Consider the following 19,066-nt stretch of genomic DNA (forward strand, 5'->3'; position numbering starts at 1 on the left):
TAAATAACAGTAGGCTTTTTTAAAATCCATTTAACTCAGACCAGGTGCCGGGTCCCTCATGTCAGTTTCTATTCTCTGATTTTTGGAGGTAAGTTATGATCTGGCCCTTTGACTGCCCTAGACTGTCTGCCATGACTAGACAAAGCAATAGATTATAGACAAGTCAGCCATGGCTCTCCCTCCCCATCAGGTACCTTCCTAGCCCAGAGCATGAGCCTGTTAACTTTAAAGCGATGCCATGTTAACACTGTTCCAAAGCCCCTCATCAAAGCCGCTCTTCACAGCAGTGGCTCAAGACTGCGCCCCCACCCCCACCCCGCCCAAGTCAACATGACCAACCTGCAGCAGCTTTCAAGTTTTGCTCCAAAAAAGCTTGCAAGTTTGGGCTTTAGATAAAGTTTCTTGTGGCGCCGGACCACTCTGGGGCATTTAGGCAGTTTCTTCAAAAATTTTCAAGTCCCACTGAGTAGTTGTCTAGCATTTTTGAAGTACGCAAAGTGCAAAACATCACACAAAAGTCTCTTTCTTATGTATTTCAAAGGCTCAATCTGCTCCATCGCTTTTAATTAGCCTATTCTGACTCAATAAATTCATTCATTCATTCAAAATTGAATTCCACGATTCAATTTAAACCAATTGTCTAAGCTTCATAGGCAACTAATTTTCACCCCTGCCACAGTACACAGGGAAAAGCAGGAGCCCGGTTAAAACTTACCTATATTTATGTCTTTTGTGGATATTTTATAGCACTGGGCCAGAAAGCTCAACTGATTAGAACAAGGTGCTAATGAGGCCAAGGCTGTGGATTCAATCTCCACATGAGCCAATTAACTTCACTTACACAAAACCACCATTCCACAGATGCAGATTAAAATTCTAAACCCAGTCAGCCATGTATAAAAACATGCCAGTGAGCTCAAGAGAATATTTAGAGAAAGAGTGTGGGTAGCTCAAGGAAGGTCACCATCACTGTTTAGAGAATGGAGGGAAATTAGGGGGTCATTCACTCAGCAATTAATATCCCACATCTGCTCCGTGCAATGTAATATGTCAGGTCAGTGGTAGATTGGAAGAAAACTAAGGTGAGCAGAGCAGTTTCAATCTGCCATTCGACTTCAGGAGCAGTCTTGGCCAACAAAGAATTAAAGTCAAATATTAAGGCTGAGACATATAAAAAAGAAACTACAATACAAGCAAGAAGTAATTAATAGGCATAATGAAAAGCGAAAGTGAAAGTGTTAAGTTTTTTAGTTGTGTCCGACTCTCTTCAATCCCATGGACTGCAGCCCACCAGGCTCCTCTGTCCATGGAATTCTCCAGGCAAGCAGACTGTAAGAAGAGTGGGTAGCCATTCACTTCTCCAGGGGATCTTCCCAACTCAGGAATCAAACCAAGTTTCTTGCATTACAGGTGGATTCTTTACCATCTGAACCACCAGGGAAGCCCTAAAATAGGGTTTATGATAAACCATGAAATTTTAAAAGCTCCATAGTCTTACAAAGGACAGAGAATTCATATTCAGCTAGTGTGATCAAAAGTGACTTAATGGAAAAAAGGAATTTTGGTCTGGGGCTTATGGGAAAAACTGAGAGAAAAGTCTAGAAAATAGGTAAAAACTAAATAACAGAAGGCCTTGAATACTAAATAAATAAGCTTCATCTTTTAAGAAACAGAGAATTAGTAAGAACTTCCCTGGTGCCCAGAGTTAAAACTTCACCTTCGAATGCAGGAGGTGCAGCTTCAATTCCTGGTTAGAGAGCTAAGATCCCACATGCCTTACGGCCAGAATATTGAAACATAAAACAGAAGCAATAATGCAACAAATACAAAAAAGATTTTTTAAATGGTCCACATCAAAAAAAAAAAATCCTAAAAAAAAAAAAAAGGAAACAGAATTAGTAGAAATTTTTAATACAGCAATAACCTGAATAAAGTTCAGTGACTACACCGATTGTGGCGTGGCAAACCATGGAGACAGGAGCTCGGGACAAAAGCAGAGAAAATGAGGCTTTCCCAATAGCTACATCCAAGATCTTAGTGCAAACAGAAACAGATTCAGAAAATACTGGGAAAATGGAAATTGCCAGGATTTGGCAGTGGATCAGATGGAAGAAATTATTGAAGGAAGGGAAATGAAAAATATATGAGGATTCAAAATCCAGTGATGGGGTAATGGTAGTACCATAAGCAGAAATAAAGACTAGAAATAAATGGGATGGAATGAGCCAGGAGGAGTCAGAAAGGTAAATGATGATGATGAATTTGTGTTTATATACAGTGAGTTTGAAGTACTGGCTAAATACTCAACTGGATTCATAAATAGGCTTTAAAGATGCTCCCAAACTTACGATTTTTTTTCTACTTTATGATGGTGCAGAAGCAGTTTGTATCAGTAAAGACAGTATTTGAATTTTCAATATTGATCTTTACGCAGGCTAGCGACAGGCAGTGTGATACCCTCTCCTGTTGTTGGGCAGCGGCAGCAATCCACAGTTCCCAGTTAGTCACATGACTACAAGGGTGAACACTCAATGCACTTATAACCCTTCTGCACCTGGTCAATCTGCTTTTCACTTCTAGTACAGTATTCAATAAATTACATGAAATATCCAACACTTGATTATCAAATGGACTTTGTGTTAGATGATTCTGCCCAACTGTAGGCTAATGTAAGTGCTGAGCACATTTCAGGCAGGCTGGCTACATTATAATGCTCAGTAGATTAAGAGTATTAAAAAGCATCTTCAACATAAGATAATTTCAATTTACAAGGAACTTATCGGGAGGTAATCCCTTCATAAGTCGAGGCAGATCTGTAGTTGTAAGAAGGGGTAAGTCAATAATATCGAATGCTGCAGAAGATAAAGGAGAATGAAGAGAAAAATCTGTCTGATAATAAGGAGACCTGGTAGTTCATTGAACATATTTCCACTTTTCTTCCTTCTGAACACAGAGAGCTGGTACTTCCTCAACAGATCCCTTTAATTAGTTGGGGCCATGTGACTAGTTCTGGCCAATGAGTTTCATCAAAAGTGCCATGTCTCATTTCCAGGTGAGAAAATGTAATTTGCGAGTACAAAACCCTATGGAATTCTCTTTTCCTTTGCCAAAGCAACCTGCAATGTTCCAGATATGGGCTACTTCATCAGCCTGGATCTGAGAGTGACGCTGTCCTGGTGCAGCATCCCCAGGCCACTCCCAACATTGCAGTGGTTGTCTGTGTAACACACGTTGAGAAGCTAATTTTTGTGGTTTTCAGTGACTGACAGAACAGGATTTGGGGGAACCCTCAAGAAAGCAGTTTCACAAAGTGGTGAGGAAAAAAAATCTGTCTTGTGAGGTGCCAAGAAGTGATAGGATGGGAAAAAGTGACATATTCAGCAAGACCATTGTGTCAGTAAATCTGGTCATGAAAAGATGGAAAGGATTCAGCAACTTGAAAGGTTAACAGCAAAGAGAACTAGATTATGAGACCTTTTGTTATTGTTTTAGTACAGGGAAGCAGTCCCAAGGAATAAAGAATATGGATGGGGAAAAGATTAACAGAATAAGATTTCAAAAGAGTTGGAAGAGGATCAAGGTATAGAGTCACACTTCTTCCTCTGAGGCAAGAAGAAGAAGAAAGATTAGGGCCTTTGGGAAATATTGTGATGGGAATGTGAGAAACTGAATGCACTCATGTCAGATGGTTTCAACCAGTCAACAGTGCCGTCTTCCTACACAAAGGCTGTCATGTTTTAGCATTATCCTGGATATTATTGGTACTTACGAAATACTACTAAAAGCAAAATCCTTCATAAAATTCATCCTCCTCTTAAGGTACAGTGAATGACTATAATGTTCTGAACAGAGTGCCAAGCAAGATGAGGGATATGAGCATCCAGGGCATGTACTATAGTCTCTTTTATAAACAATGAAAATTATTATATACTTAAAATTCATGAAGAACATAAAATTGTATGTAACCTAGGGTTAAGATGTGAATGACAGAGAAGACAGTGATTATTCAGGTTTAGGAAAATGAAAGAAAGAAAGTGAAGACGCTTAGTCGGGTCCGACTCTTTGCGGCCCCGTGGACTGTAACCTACCAGGCTCCTCCTTCCATGGGATTTTCCAGGCAAGAATACTAGAGTGGGTTGCCACTCCCTTCTCCAGGATATCTTCCCAACCCAGGGACTGAACCTGGGTCTCCCCCATAGTAGGCAGATGCTTTACCATCTGAGCCACCAGGGAAGTTCCAGGGGAAAAGATCTCTCTGAAGCACTGAAGCTTGAAGGTATGCAGTATTTATGAAACAGATCACCAGTCCAGGTTCGACGCATGAGACAGGGTACTCAGGGCTGGTGCACTGGGATGACCCTGAGGGATGGGATGGGGAGGGAGGGAGAAGGGGGGTTCAGGATGGGGAACACATGTACACCCATGGCTGATTCATGTCAAGGTATGGCAAAACCACTACAATATTGTAAAGTAATTAGCCTCCAATTAAAATAAATAAATTTTTAAAAAATAAATAAAATAGCAAATAAATAAACAGAGACACAGAAAATGGAGGAATTCCGAGTGTTTACAATGACCTCAGCCAAGCACGCAGACCAGGATGAGTTCTGCATGCTCCTGGGATGAGATGATTAACCTGTCTAGGGTAGGATGTGTGTGCATGTGTTCAGTCAAAATTCTTAGCCACATCCAATGAGAAAACAAGTTTGGCTAATTTAAGGATTCAGAGAGATCACAAAACTCACAGGAGAAACATAGAACTAGGTTTAGAAGTTAAGCAGCCAGAGTCAATGACTAAAAATGTAATGCAAGACCAGCCTAGAAGATTCTAACGTAGCCACTGATGGACACAGACACCTTAGGACACACTGTTGACCCCATATACCATCACTGATGCCTCTGGAAACTGGATGGGTGTTGCCACTGCCACCACATATACAGCGCATTCTGTGAGGGCCATATCGCTCTGTATCTCTATCTTATGATTCAGAGTCTAGGAGAAGTATGTCCAAAAGAGAGAACCTAAATTACATGCTATGACAGATGATGACACCGCAAGGGAGGCAGGAAAGGTGATTACCTGGTATCTTCGGTTTCTACAACAGGGGTGTAGTTCTGCTTCATAAGGCAGGGGATTCCCATAGTTAAGTGGCTCCATTAGTGGCTGGCATTCCATTAGTGGCTGGCCATAAGTCTACTACAGTGTTTATGACAAGCAGAAATATGACTGGAATAATTAAAGGAGGATGAAGAAGTGAATACAGAGGACTTGAAATTTAGACAAAAGAATTTAGCTTCCTACTGAAGGAAAATCGGAACTACTGAAGATTTCAAAACAGAATAGACATGCATATCAGAATCAGATTAGGTGATTTATAAATATCTGTTCAATGAATAAATAATTAAAGCAGTAAGACTAAATGGACTTAAAATTGGACTAAAAGAATTAGAGACCAGAATGTTGGCTATAGCAGTAATCTAAGCACAGGAGAATGACATCTTGGAACTAGGGAAGTACAAATAGAAATAAAAATTTCCTATTATGAAAAATATTTTAAAGACAACATCAACAGGCCCTAGAAATTGACTGAGTACAACAAATAAAACAAGTAAATTACCTCCAAAATGATTCCAAATCTTTCAGCAGAGATCACTGAGGAAATTTATACCAAGGCTGGTTTGGGTGAATTTTCATTTTGAAGACTATAAACTTTTTTCTTCCATCTCCAATCTGCTGTTAAAACCACCCAATGAATTTTGCACTGAACATTTCATTTTCCGTTTAAGAATTTCCATTTGGTTCTTCTTTAAAGTTTAAAATTCTCTCCTAAGATTTTCCCTCTGCCCTTAATAAGGTAATATTTCCCCTTCTTTCTTTGAATATATTCATAATAGTCAATTCAAAGTCTTTGTCTATTAAATTCAATACATGAGTTATCTTGGAGTTGGCTTTCATTACATTTTTTCCTGGTTATGGACCATATTTTCCTGGGTGTTTTTTTTAATTTATAATAATAGAGGGTTTCCTTCACTCAATATTGTGGACAAATCACTATGAAGGCTCTGAATTCTATTATCTTTCCCTTGAAGAGCTGACTTGTTTTCTTAGGCAGCTCAATTACTTAATGATTATCTTGAAACTTGTATGAAAAGCTGGTGTTCCTGGGTTTATGCTTCATTAGAAAGGATTGGTGGAAAGCATAAGGTGTTTTCCAAGCTTCTCTAAGTTGGCAAAATTCACCTTCCAAACTTTTTCTCCTCCAGGTTTTACTATAGGATGTGGTTCTTAGTGGTCTTTCTGATGTCTTAACTGGATTTTATTATAATAAATATTCATGAGATGTTAACTATTAATAGGTTTCTCCCTATAACTGAGCTAGAACACCAATGTCTCCAGCACATTTCAACCTCCAGCATCTCTGTTCCACTCTCATCCCCTACAGGTGCAAGTCTGAGCTCTCTGGTAAGCTCGAGTAGTCTCACCTGGGACATACGAAGCCCAGTCCTCAGCCAAGGGAGGTATGGGGAACTTCCATACATATTTCTGAGGTTCACATTTTCCTCTCCAGTACCCAAATATTCTACCTGCTATGCTATCTTGAACTCTAATCTTTATCTCTTTAGCATACTCTGTTGTGACTGGGAAATGTTTCCCAGGTTGACATTCAGGTCAAGCATGGGACTCATCTTGTGAGTATCCCCTCTTTCAGGGATTACAGTCTTGCACTAACCTGCTGTCCAAAGCCTAAAAAGCACTGCCACATACATCTTCTCCAGTTTCATTACAGTGTGTGGCATGAAGCTATCCTTGTACCAATAACTTCATCACAGCCAGAAGCAGAAAACTAAAGACATTAACCATAAGGGGATACTGAAACAACAAAGTGAAAATTCAATCCACTTCTGACATCTGCTTTGTCTCAGACCCTTATTATGAGGCCAGCTACCCATATTCATTCCTCAGGAGGCCCATAAGTGCTGGCTTCAGCTGAGCCCCTCACTCTGGCATTTGTCCAGACTGCCTGCCAGTTTGACATTTAACCTCTCTCCTCAATCCTTCAAGTTCATTCTTACTGGGTTAGGAGGAGGGGAAGGCAGTTTCTCCCTGCTAGTTGAAAACTTTTGCCAGCCTTGAAACTGGGAGCTGTTACATTGCCTGAATTTTAAGAAGAAACTTCTTCCTTCTCTCTAGCTCTCACTAGCTTCTCCACATAGGAAGAAAAGCGACATAACTAGGGGCTCAGATTGCGAGAGGAAGTGTTCTAGGAAGGCAGGCGGCCTACCCTCCTCCGTGCTTCTTGTTCTCTCATATAAATCAGCCTGTTCCCAGGTGGCATGAAGTGCAGGGGTTGCCCGGCAGGTTGGTGCTCGGCTGCTCTGTCCACCCTAAGCCAAACCAGTCTGATTCATTGGAAGAAAGAGCAGGAAGCTACTTAGACCTTGAGCACAGGTGCTGTTCAAGTTCATATTTCCTAGTAAAACTAAACCCAGAGTAGAAAGGTGTGTCATTCACTGACCCAATCAAACTTCAACAATGTCCTGGCTTAAGCCCTCCTCCTCATGTTGGTGACTCACTTAGACCTTGTCCTTTAACTTTGAAGCTCAGCTCTTGCTTTGAGCCTTCTTCCTCACTTTTATCAAACCCAACTCTACATATGAGAGAATCTTTCTGCCAGCTCCTGTCCTACAGGACATACAACGACCGTAATTCTCCCTCCCTATTTCTTGCTGGAAATACAAGATTAGAATCCCCCCCAAAAAATACATCATTTTTGCTTCTAAAATAAGCTTTATTTGGTGCTCACCTTTATTGATTAAAGTGTTAGTTGCTTCAGCTGTGTCTGACTCTTTGTGACCCCAACAGACTGTAATCCACCAAGCTTCCCTATTCATGGAATTCTCCAGGCAAGAATGTTGGAATGGGTTGTTGATTAAAGTACAACGTAACTCACACCCAGAACAAGGGATCAGTCCCCATGTGGACCAGTTAATTTAACTTGGCTCCTCATCACCTTAGCTAACATCTTACTTCTCCAAGCTCTCCAACCAAGTGGAACCTACAGGGAAACCATAATGATTAACAGGACTCCAAGACCTTTAGTGGGAAAACAGTCTAAGACTCGTACTGAACTGATCAGCAGCAGTTATCTTTGTGTATCAGGGACAGCATTATCATTATATTACCTACATTATCACTAGAAGACACCTCCAAACCAAAGAATTTTCTTTCTTGGATGTGAGACACATTGAGGAAAAGGTTAAATGTTGGGAGAAAGTGCAGGATAAATTTTTTATCCTCAGAGCAGTCATGTCAATAGTTATGAAACATTATTATTAACATCATAAAAAAATTTTCCCGTAATAGAGAAAAGACAGTGAACACCTTCAAGGAATATATAGAACAGCTGTGAAAGCAAGACTCATTCATATGAAAGTATTGCCAACAATACAAAATAGTACACAAGAACTGTCCCAATAAATGGTACAGGAAATGTGGCAGGAAAAGATGCTGTTTCAGAGGATTTCCATCTCCAGTCTCAAATTGGATGCTGGGATCTATCTGAGCTGGGCTTTATAGCTGAGTAAAATTATTAGATTGAATCACATGAAGCCGTCGGGTTTTTGTAAGTCAAAAGGGTTCAATATTAGCAATTTTATATTGTTCAACCTAATAGCTGGGAGGTCTCTTTTTTTATGTGAAAAAGAAAGTTTGGACTCTGTAGCAATGGGGCACATGTGGAACGGAAATCCATGAACAAGTACACTGTTTAATTAAAGCTTCATCTAAGTGAAGTTATATATAGCATTTCCGTTTTCAGTTACGCACTTAAAAAGGAAATAAATGCATGGAAAAGCACCAAAATGGTGTGCTTTGAGTAACGACTCACACATCTGTTGTCTCATTTACTCTTCACAACAATCCTGTGAGAGGCATACTTTCTCAGCATACTTTCTCATTTTTTTTACAGGTAGAAACTCATGGTCGAAGAAGAATCTTGCCAGGTCACACAGTAGTAAAGAGGGCACCTGGTGACTTCACAGACAATTTCCTGCCCCTGAGTAGTATACTGGAGGAGAAACCCAATCCTTGCCTCCCTGTAAAAATAAGTAAGTGATTGATTGATATTTCAAGGTATCTGTCATCTATGTGTGACAGAGCAATGCAAATGTTTCTGAATTCAGTATACTCAGAAATCCTGTAGATTTTAGACTGTAAATTCATGGAGAATGACACTTTTCATATCTGTTTAGTACTCTGAATTACTCCTTAGAGATAAGAAAAGATTAAGATGAGTACTATAGCTTTCTTTCATGCTAAACAAAGTTCAAGGGTGATACTATTTTTGCTTTAAATTTGTTCTTAAAGAATTCTCAGACTGTTTCCAGCTAGGTTCTCACTCCATGTGATGTCAGTCTAAAAAAAAAGGAGTCTTGTCCCTGCAACTCTTGACATGTTCCTAACTGAAGTATCAGAACTCACAAGGAGGATTTTAAAGACACCAAAACTAGTTCACTAAAATCAAGATTCCCTATACATGAGGCTGATAGGTTTTCTTACTTTTTAAATTAGTTTATATTCTTCCTAAAGCTATGTTAAGTGTCCTATAACTAATTATGAAAAATTAGATTCTTCTCATCAAGTTATATTTGCAATTCAACTGGAAGACCCAGAAGAGCAGCTAAACATTTAGGACTTTTTTCCTAATTAAGTTTCTTTTACATTAGTCTTCTAATTGTTTCTAGAAATCTAAGGTAGCTGGAAAAAAAAAATCTCATTTATACCAAAATCTATTTCTTAATAAGTGTTAAGACCTTGGAAACCTACTCTCTATAATATGATACTGGAAAATGAATAATTTAGTTAGCGGATTTGGGATTAAGGAACTGGAGATCAAAACTACCTTTTTATTCCTGTTATAAAATAATATAAGATTGCTTTCCCCTAAAAATATAATACATACATTTGAGATCTCAGAGCAATTCAGATAAGGCACATACAGAATCAAGACACCACTGCCTCATTTTTTAAAAAATATTCTGCATGTACTCATCAGAGGTGGCAGTGGTGGTGAAATCTGCACTCACGCCTATTTCCTCTCTACTCATCATTCCTTATTCCAATCCAGTCTGGTTCCATTCTCCCACCAACTCTTCCAAACCAATAACCTCTCTGTCATCAAGTCTACTGGAGTTTCCTCAACCCTCATCCCTTTTAATTTCTCATCTGTTCACACAATGGATTCTTCCCCCTCTTCTTTCTCTTTTCTCATTTGCATTTGGGAAAATGTTACTTGTTCTTTTGTGTTTCATTTCTGTCTTTTCTTCCTCCTCTGCTGCTGCTGCTAAGTCACTTCAGTCGAGTCCGACTCTGTGCGACCCCACAGACAGCAGCCCACCAGGCTCCCCGATCCCTGGGATTCTCAATGCAAGAACACTGGAGTGGGTTGCCATTTCCTTCTTCAATGCACAAAAGTGAAAAGTGAAAGTGAAGTCGCTCAGTCGTGTCTGACTCTTAGCAACCCCATGGAATGCAGCCTACCAGGCTCCTCCATCCATGGGATTTTCTAGGCAAGAGTACTGGAGTGGGGTGCCACTGCCTTCTCTGTCTTCCTCCTCTAACAGCTACTAAACATGCGCTTTAATGGTCAGCCCCTTCTCTGCAGGAACAGCATCCACTTTATCCTATTTGGAGTTCAGGTTTCACCATATTCAGTGACCAAATCCATGCCTCTAGTTCAGAACACTCTTTTGGTCTCCAGAATCAAACATTAGATGACCTCCTATATCTCCTCCAATCTATCCCTTCATTCCTTCAACTCAACATTTCTCTACTGGAGATCCTCTTATCCCCCCCTGAGACAACTCACTGTGAACAACATCAGTAACATTCAGATCAACCTGACACAAAACTTTAAAGTTGCTTTCATCCTTGCTTCCCCTTGATCCATACTTCAAATCAGTCACGCTCAAATCTTTCAAACCTCTACCTTTTTTTCAACACCCTTCCTAGCATGTAACAAAAGTTAGGCACATGCACTGTGCTTAGTCATGTCCAACTCTCTGCGACCCCATGGACTGCTGCCTGCCAGGCTCCTCTGTCCACAGAATTTTCCAGGTAAGAATACTGGAATGGGATGCCATTTCCTTCTCCAAGGGATCTTCCTGACCCAGGGGTCAAACCCGTGTCTCTTGTGTCTCCTGCACTGGCAGGCGGACTCTCTACCACTGTGCCACCTGGGAAGGACATAACAGAAGTTAGCACTGGTTATTCTCTGATTTTACTTCAGCTGTTGATATAACGTCATTACTTTATTTGTCTAAATTGTTCTCGAAAGGAAGGGGCTGTGCTTTATTCACACAAAAGAATCCTTTAGCTGTGCCATTAAATGTTGGAAGGACAAGAATCAGTAGGCTCCAGAATTCCTATCAAGAAGGAGTTTAGAAATCTGGCTGTGGAGGCAGGGAGGACATGGGAGACTTGGCTGAAACAGGCATTTGCTTGGTTAGCAAACTAGGGGCTGCTTAGCAGGCTTTGGGATTCTGATGGAGATGTTGATGGCTCTAAAGACCCCTAAAATCCCTTTGCACTGCCTCAGCTGATAAGCACATTGCCCCCAGATAAACCGTACTAAGGAAGTATAGTGCAGTGCAGTGCAAGCTGGGCAGTCGCGTCCGACTCTTTGTGACCCCACGGACTACACAGTCCATGGAATTCTCCAGGCCAGAATACTGGAGTGGGTAGCCTTTCCCTTCTCCAGGGGATCTTCCCAACTCTAGGATCAAACCCAGGTCACCCACAATGCAGGCGGATTCCTTACCAGCTGAGCCACAAGGGAAGCCCTATACTAAGGAAAGAGGAGGAATAAACCCAGCTTATAGAGATGGAGAAATGAGACATCTGCATTTCCCTGGAGTAAGAGCCAGTCCCTACTGAGTTCAGCTCAGAAGAATGTCAGAAAGTCTCTCTTACTTGCCTCCTTCTCCCCTCCTTTCTTTCTCCCATGATTACTTACCCACCTCTTTTCTAACTTCACTCCATCCCCTGAGCCTGGTCTTATGTGCAGAGACAAGGAACAAAGGGAAACTACCTCTCTCTAAGAACCAGAGGAAGCATCTTCATCTCACTGCATAGCTCTGATTCTAAAGAATTTCTGTCTTTTTTCCCATTTTTACCAAGTCATATTATTCTCATTTAGCATAAGCCAGAACCCCCAGGAGGGGACATTAAGACCTTAACCTATGAAAGAATGAGGATTTTAAAACCCTATCCTGCAATTCAGATAGCTCAACAAAACTCAACATAGAGACCAGCACAAATAAATATTTGGTAAGCAAACTAATAAATGTGTTCTCTGTAAAGATTCATAGATGAAATGGAAGTAGTCTTAAAACCAAACATACTAAATTCTGATTAATGTGTAATGCTTTATAAAATATAATGAAGAATGTAATCCTTTTTTCTTAATTTTCCTTGAATTAATGGTGCCTTCCTAATGAATCCAGGCTGTTAATGAATTTGGCCCAGTGCTAGTAAAATCAGTGAAGCATTTCTATCAAATCAGTATTCAGAGTATGTCTCCACTGATTTCAGCACAACAGTTAAAATGTGAACTATACAAACACATTATTTACAATCCAGTGTGCAAAGATCCTTCACTTAAAAATAAGAAAAAACACTGATGTTAGAGAGATACCCCAAAATAGACAATTCTAAATGTCATTAAATAGGACGTGAAGCCAACAGACATTTTGGTAAACCATGTTCCATATTTCCACTGAATAACTAGAATAAATGTTAACATAGCTGAGATCGGATGTGTCTGGTTGGCAACACCCATCCCTACGCCTCCCAGCTTCAGCTTCCATTTGTGGGAGCCAGATGGAATATGGGGATAGAGAAGAATGGTTTTATATGTGGATTCTTGGGTCCAGAGAGGAACAAAGACAAGGGATAACATCTAGTCCTTTTGACAGCCTGTCCCCCAAGACTCAGTCTGAGCTATCCTAGAGAACAGGGCTGAAGAGAAAAGTTAAAGTGGCTGTCTGCAGAGGGCATGTCATGAGCTTGGTGCCAGGTTAACAATGTCCCAGGCAGAGCTGAGCAAAGGACATTTTATCATTCTTGTAAATAACACAGCATGGCTCTGATGTGGCCCTGAAATTGGAGAGGAATTCAGTCGCATTTGGCAGTTTAGAGAAGCTGCAGCTTTGGGAGCTCTGTGGGAAAGTATGGTGGGTAGAGAATCAGCCTTCCCAGAGGCTGCTGCAAAGCAGCCTGCAGCCAGCAGCTCTCAACACGAAGAGTTAGATGGAAGAGCACCAGAGGGGTGCTAGGCACACATGGGAATATGAGAACGACTGGGGAGTTTCAGAGGTTTTACAGGTGGGAGTCAACTGGCTAACAAAATAAATACACAAGCAAACACAGCCTCATTTGGAACCAAAACCACTGAAGTCTGGGGATATGAGGTCTACAGTCATAATGAGTAAATTGATATTCTTCTTATTCAAAGTTAACCATTTTGTGCTTGTTTACAGAAGGACAGAAAGTGGTATCCCACAGCATCCATGGACCCTCCCGGGTATGAGGAATATAAGACAGAAAGAGGATTTTCTTTACCTGAACTGATAGGCCAAAAGAAAAAGTTAACCATTCTAGTAGGCGCATGTGTGTGTGTGTGTGTGTATTAGTTCACTTATGAGTCTGAAGTTTTCAAGCTATTTGGACACCAGAATATACCCCTTAACTTAATCCAACTCTCCTTTCTCTTGATTATTCATTTTACCCAAATAGAAAACAAAAATATGTATTTATTGAGAGTTTTTTTTTTCTTTTAAGAAACTACATTGAGCAGTGTGGAAAAAAATTTTTTAACAAATAGTCTTCCATTAATGAACACGAAAGATATGTGGGGGTAGGAAATGACACATAAAGAACAATTAAGAAGCAATCAAGAATATATTCTAACATGCACATAGAATACTTCTGGACAATACACACACACAGTGGTCTCCTCTACAGAAGAGGAATGAAAGATAGCCACGAGGGGACAGCTTCACTTCACTCTCAGTTATTTATACACTTTGACTTTTTTTTGCCATGTGTTTGTATTACCCTTTCAAAAACAAAATAAATGAGTTGTCTTTTTCTAAAGGCAGTACAGAATGAAGGGTTATAAGCTAGCTATAATCTGTACAAAAGCATTTTGGACTCAGACAAACCTGGCATTGCTAACAGATCTAAGCTAAAAAGACTTTCCAAATTATCTGGTTCTTCTTGGTAGATGTCTACAATCTCTAGAAATTAATAGTAGATGAGAATCCTGTTATTGCTGTTCAGTCACTAAGCCATGTCCAACTCTTCACGGCCCCCATGGGCTACAGCATGCCAGGCTTCCCTGTCCTTCACTATCTCCAGTTTAGGTCAGTTCAGTTGCTCAGTCATGTCCGACTCTTTGAGACCCCATGGACTGCAGCACGCCAGGCCTCCCTGTCCATCACCAACTCCCAGAGTTTGCCCAAACTCATGTCCATTGAATCACTGATGCCATCCAACCATCTCATCCTCTGTCACCCCCTTCTCCTGCCCTCAATCTTTCCCAGTTTCAAGGTCTTTTTCAAATAGAGAACTCTACCTACAGTCTTATGAACAAGTAGGATATTATAATGAAAGCAAGTGTTAGTCTCTCAGTCGTGTCTGACTCTTTGTGAACCCATGGATTGTAGCCCAGCAGGGTCCTCTGTCCATGGGATTGTCCAGGCAAGAATACTGGATTGGGTTGCCATTTCCTACTCCAGGGGATCTTCCTGATTCAGGGATCAAACCCAGGTCTCCTGCATTGCAGGCAGATACGTAACCGTCTGAGCCACGAGGAAAGCAAACCCTAGGCCAAATACTGTGACACGTACAATACATATTAGCAGGCAGGCACTAAAAATGCCACACAATCTCAGGGCCTGGGGGAAGTCCTTTAGACACTCAAACATGTATCTCACAAGCATGGCAGACATAAAAATATTTTAGCAACAGAATCAACGAATCCTCTACTTAGAGCAGACAACATAATTTTCCATTAAGTGGTGGAGTGCTGAACTAAATGTACTGAGTCCTTTTTCAAAGAGTTTTAGGCTGATGGGCTCCCTAATTCTTATTAATGCATATTATGATATATTATCATTATGTAACATTTACAGAGGTATCTGAATATTACTTCTGGTCAACAAATGATATCTTAAAATACCACTTATTTCACCAAGAAAAAATTATTTCCAACAGGTAGCACAGTATAATCTTAGAGGATGCAGGCTCTGGAGGCAGATTGCCTGGTTTCAAATCTGGCTCTGCCACTTACTAGCCACATAACCTTGAGCAAGTTATTTAAGTTCTCTGTACCTCTTATCCTTTGTCTGTAAAATAGGAGTGCTAATTATGCCTACCTTGTAGGGTCATTAAGAGAATTAAATGTGTTGATGTTTCCAAAGTGCTAAGATCAATGACTGTCAAATAATAAGAGTCAGATGAATACTTGTTAAATATATTAAATTGGCATCTTTAGGTTAATTAATGAACTTTCTAATGAAGGGTTAGCTTAAGGGTTAGGACTTGCTTATATCTTTGGAAGACAGAGTGATTCCCTCTATAACAAAGGGCAGGTATGATTACCACTCAAGAAAAAGTTTTTGGATTTCCTAAACTTTGTGTGCAATCCCTATAATACAACCCACTGCATGTGCAAGTGTCATCTGGCCTTCCTTATGCCACCCTATGGGAACTAGATTTTGGGAACTGATTTAAAAAACAGTAACACTCTAATTACTGTTATTGCTATGAGTAATAAACTATCCTTCAACTCTGACCCAAGACTCTTGTGTCTTCTACCAGCATCCATGAAACTGCAGCTGGCAACTCAATAACTTACAGATAGAGTAAAATCTTAGCTTTTCACAGTTCTTAAAAATATTAAGGATGTATTTTCAGCAAACTTATGCCAATAAACTTAGATGAAATCAACAAATTTCTTGAAAGACACAACTTACCAGACCTCTTCATGACACTGGGGAAGGCAGATTTTTCTTAGGCAGGACACTGAAAATACCACCTATAAGAGGACAATAATTAAATTAGACTTGAACAAAACTAAAGCTTTTGCTCTTTCAAAAATATTGAGAATATGAAAAGGTAAGTCACAGGCTGGAAGAAAATATTCATAATTGATATGGCTTACAAAGCACTTGTACCCACAATATATAAAGAACTCTTCCAACTATTTGAAGTCAAATAACTTAGTTTTTAACAGGCCAAATATTTAAACAGGAATTTCTCAAAACAAGATAAATGGCCAAGAAGCACATAAAGATATTCCCTACATCATTAGACAGCAGAGAAATGAGAAATAAAACTATAATGAGATATCACTACCTACTCACTACATGAAGGTGAACATTTAAAAGACTGGCAATACCAAGTGTTGACCAGGATGTAAAACAACTACAACTCTGATATATTGGAGGGAATGTGAAATGCTATAACCACTTTGAAAGGACTTTGGTAGTTTCTCAAGTTAAATGTATACTGATCATACGATCCAGCATTTCTACTCAAAGATATTTCCCCAAAAGAAAAATATATGTGAACACAAAACCTTCAACAAAAATTTTCATAGCAACTATGTTCAAAATAGTCAAAAATGGAAACCAAAGCCTATCAACTGATGAATGGGTAAAGAAATTGTGGCATGTGGTATAATGGAATGTTATTGTTTAGTCGTAGTGAGTCCATGGACTACAGCCCACCAGGCTCCTCTGTCCATGGGATTTCCCAGAAAGATACTAGAGTGGGTTACCATTTCTTTCTCCAGGGTATCTTCCCGACCCAAGGGTCAAACCCATGCTTTCTGCATTGGCAAGTGGATTCTTTATCACCGAGCCACCAGTGAAGCCCATAATGGAATGTTACTCAGCATTAAAAGAAAAGAACTACTAATACACATACAACATGGATGAATCTTAACATCATAATGCTGAGCAAAAAAAGCCAAAAACCAAAGTGAATACACAGTATGCTTCCATTTACACGCTGTTCCAGAAAAAGCAAAACTAACCAATAGTGATAGAAATCAGACCTGAGCCTGGAGATGGAGAACTGGCTGCTAAGCAGCATGAGAAAAGCATTTGGGGTATGAAAATATTTCATATCTTCTCTGGAGTGATGATTATAGAGAATATATGCATATACATGTTGAAGCTCATCAAATTGTACTGTTAAAATCTGTGCATTTTATTTTATATAAACTAGACCTGAAGTAATTTTTTTTCATCATGACCATTTTCACTATTATGAAAGATTCAGTGGGTTTCAACCTCATTGAAACTTTGTCTAGAAGATATGAATGATACTATCTACTGTACTGGCAAGAAAATTATATTAAATAATTCATACAGACCATTTAGCACAATGCCCAGATCAAAGTAATAATAATAATGTACCCTAAATAACTGCTGAGAAGGTTAAGAGTAGTATCGATGGTATTATCCATTAAGTTTCCCTGGGGAGGTGATTTCTGAGAAAACCATTAAAGAAAGACATGAGTTATTGGGGGGAACATTCCATACAGAAAAATGTCAGACAAAAGCACTGAGGTAAAATTACCAATATGAACATAGTAATGGGAAACCATCAGGTATATTCTGCTGGGTTAGACAGGCGATACCTATTCATAATGAAAATTGAGAAAGAAGCTATGGAGGAAGAAAGAGTGAGATGTAATAAGTCCAGAGATGTAAAAACTCAACTAGGAGACAACAGGACACATTACACCAACTAGAGAAATCATACAGATTTAGTGCTGAAAGTAGGCAATTTTGAAAACTATACATGAAGTGGATAGAAGTAGTGCATGACTTGAGACAAAGAAGTGAGGGAGAAACCTATCACCTTGACATGCAAGAGGCAATAAGGTTTAGGCTAAAAGATAAGAACATACAAGAAGTATTGTGGATCAGAAACTGACTCCAATTAGATACAAAAAACAAACAACAACAACAAAAAGAGTTGCACATAACTTCAAAGTCTTAAATTGGAAAAATGGGTTATTCTTTAATACTAACACCCAAGTGCACAATATGTGAAGAAGGAGAACAGAAAGGAAATCTAAGAAGAGAAAGTTAGTATTTTAAAGGGAAAATAGGAGAGGGTTAGAGATGGTGGTGGTCGTTAGTGCTTGTATTAGTTTGCTAAAGCGGCCATAAGTATCAGAAAAGGGCGGGGGCGGGGGGGCTTAGAACAACACAGAAGCTTCGTCTCACAGATATGAAGGCTACCAGTTTGAGTTCAAAGTGTCCACAGGGTTGGCTCCTTGCAGGCTGTAAGCGGCCATCTGTTCCATGCCTCTGTCTCAGCTTCTAGTGGTTTACCAGCAACCTTCAGTGTTCCTTTTGGCTTCTGCTGCATCATGCCAATCTCTGTCTTTATCTTCATATGGTGTTCTCCCTCTGTGCATGGCTATGTCCACATTCTCCATTTTCATAAGAAAACCAGTCAAGTGGGAGGAGGGGGTTCACCCTATGGCCTCATCTAAACTAATTATCTTGGTAATGACCCTGCTTCCAAATAAGGTCATTTTCTGAGATAGTAGGAGTTAAGACTTTGACACGTGAATCTGGGGGTGCCACATAATTCAACTCATAAGAGTGCTGCTCACCAAATACTTCCAGCCATTTCCCTTCTGAGTCCACGTAGAATTGTATTTCTTCAGCCTCTGTGAAGTTATGTGTGGCCATATGCCGTGTTTGGCCAATAAAATGTGAATGAAAGTGATGTGTACCATTTCCAGGTGAAGTTTTAAAGGCCAGTATGTGATTCAGGGCATTCTCTCCCCTCTGCTCAGGTCATGTCAAGGTACATGTCAAGATCAATCCTCCATCAGTCAATGTCACTGAAGAACTGTGACAAGCAGAACCTCCCTTCTGACTGGCATTGGGAATGAAGCAAGAACAAGAAGTAAGTTTTTGCCCTCGGGAGAAAGCTCTTTACAACCTAGGGGTGGGGTTGGGGGGGTGAGAGGGA

At 39.9% G+C, this 19,066-nt stretch overlaps 1 protein-coding gene across 1 annotated transcript in view; it reads left to right on the top strand.

Moving 5' to 3' along the window:
- The first annotated feature begins 210 nt into the window (after window positions 1-210).
- The window catches only part of LOC105000260 (MORF4 family-associated protein 1-like 1), an 83,445-nt gene continuing 64,589 nt past the window's right edge, over window positions 211-19,066 (top strand). The window contains 1 exon segment of the mRNA XM_010856038.1: window positions 211-379. Coding sequence (XP_010854340.1) covers window positions 211-379 — 169 coding nt within the window.

The sequence above is a fragment of the Bison bison genome, unplaced genomic scaffold, assembly GCF_000754665.1.
Source record: "Bison bison bison isolate TAMUID 2011002044 unplaced genomic scaffold, Bison_UMD1.0 scf7180017864370, whole genome shotgun sequence".
Lineage (NCBI taxonomy): Eukaryota > Metazoa > Chordata > Mammalia > Artiodactyla > Bovidae > Bison > Bison bison.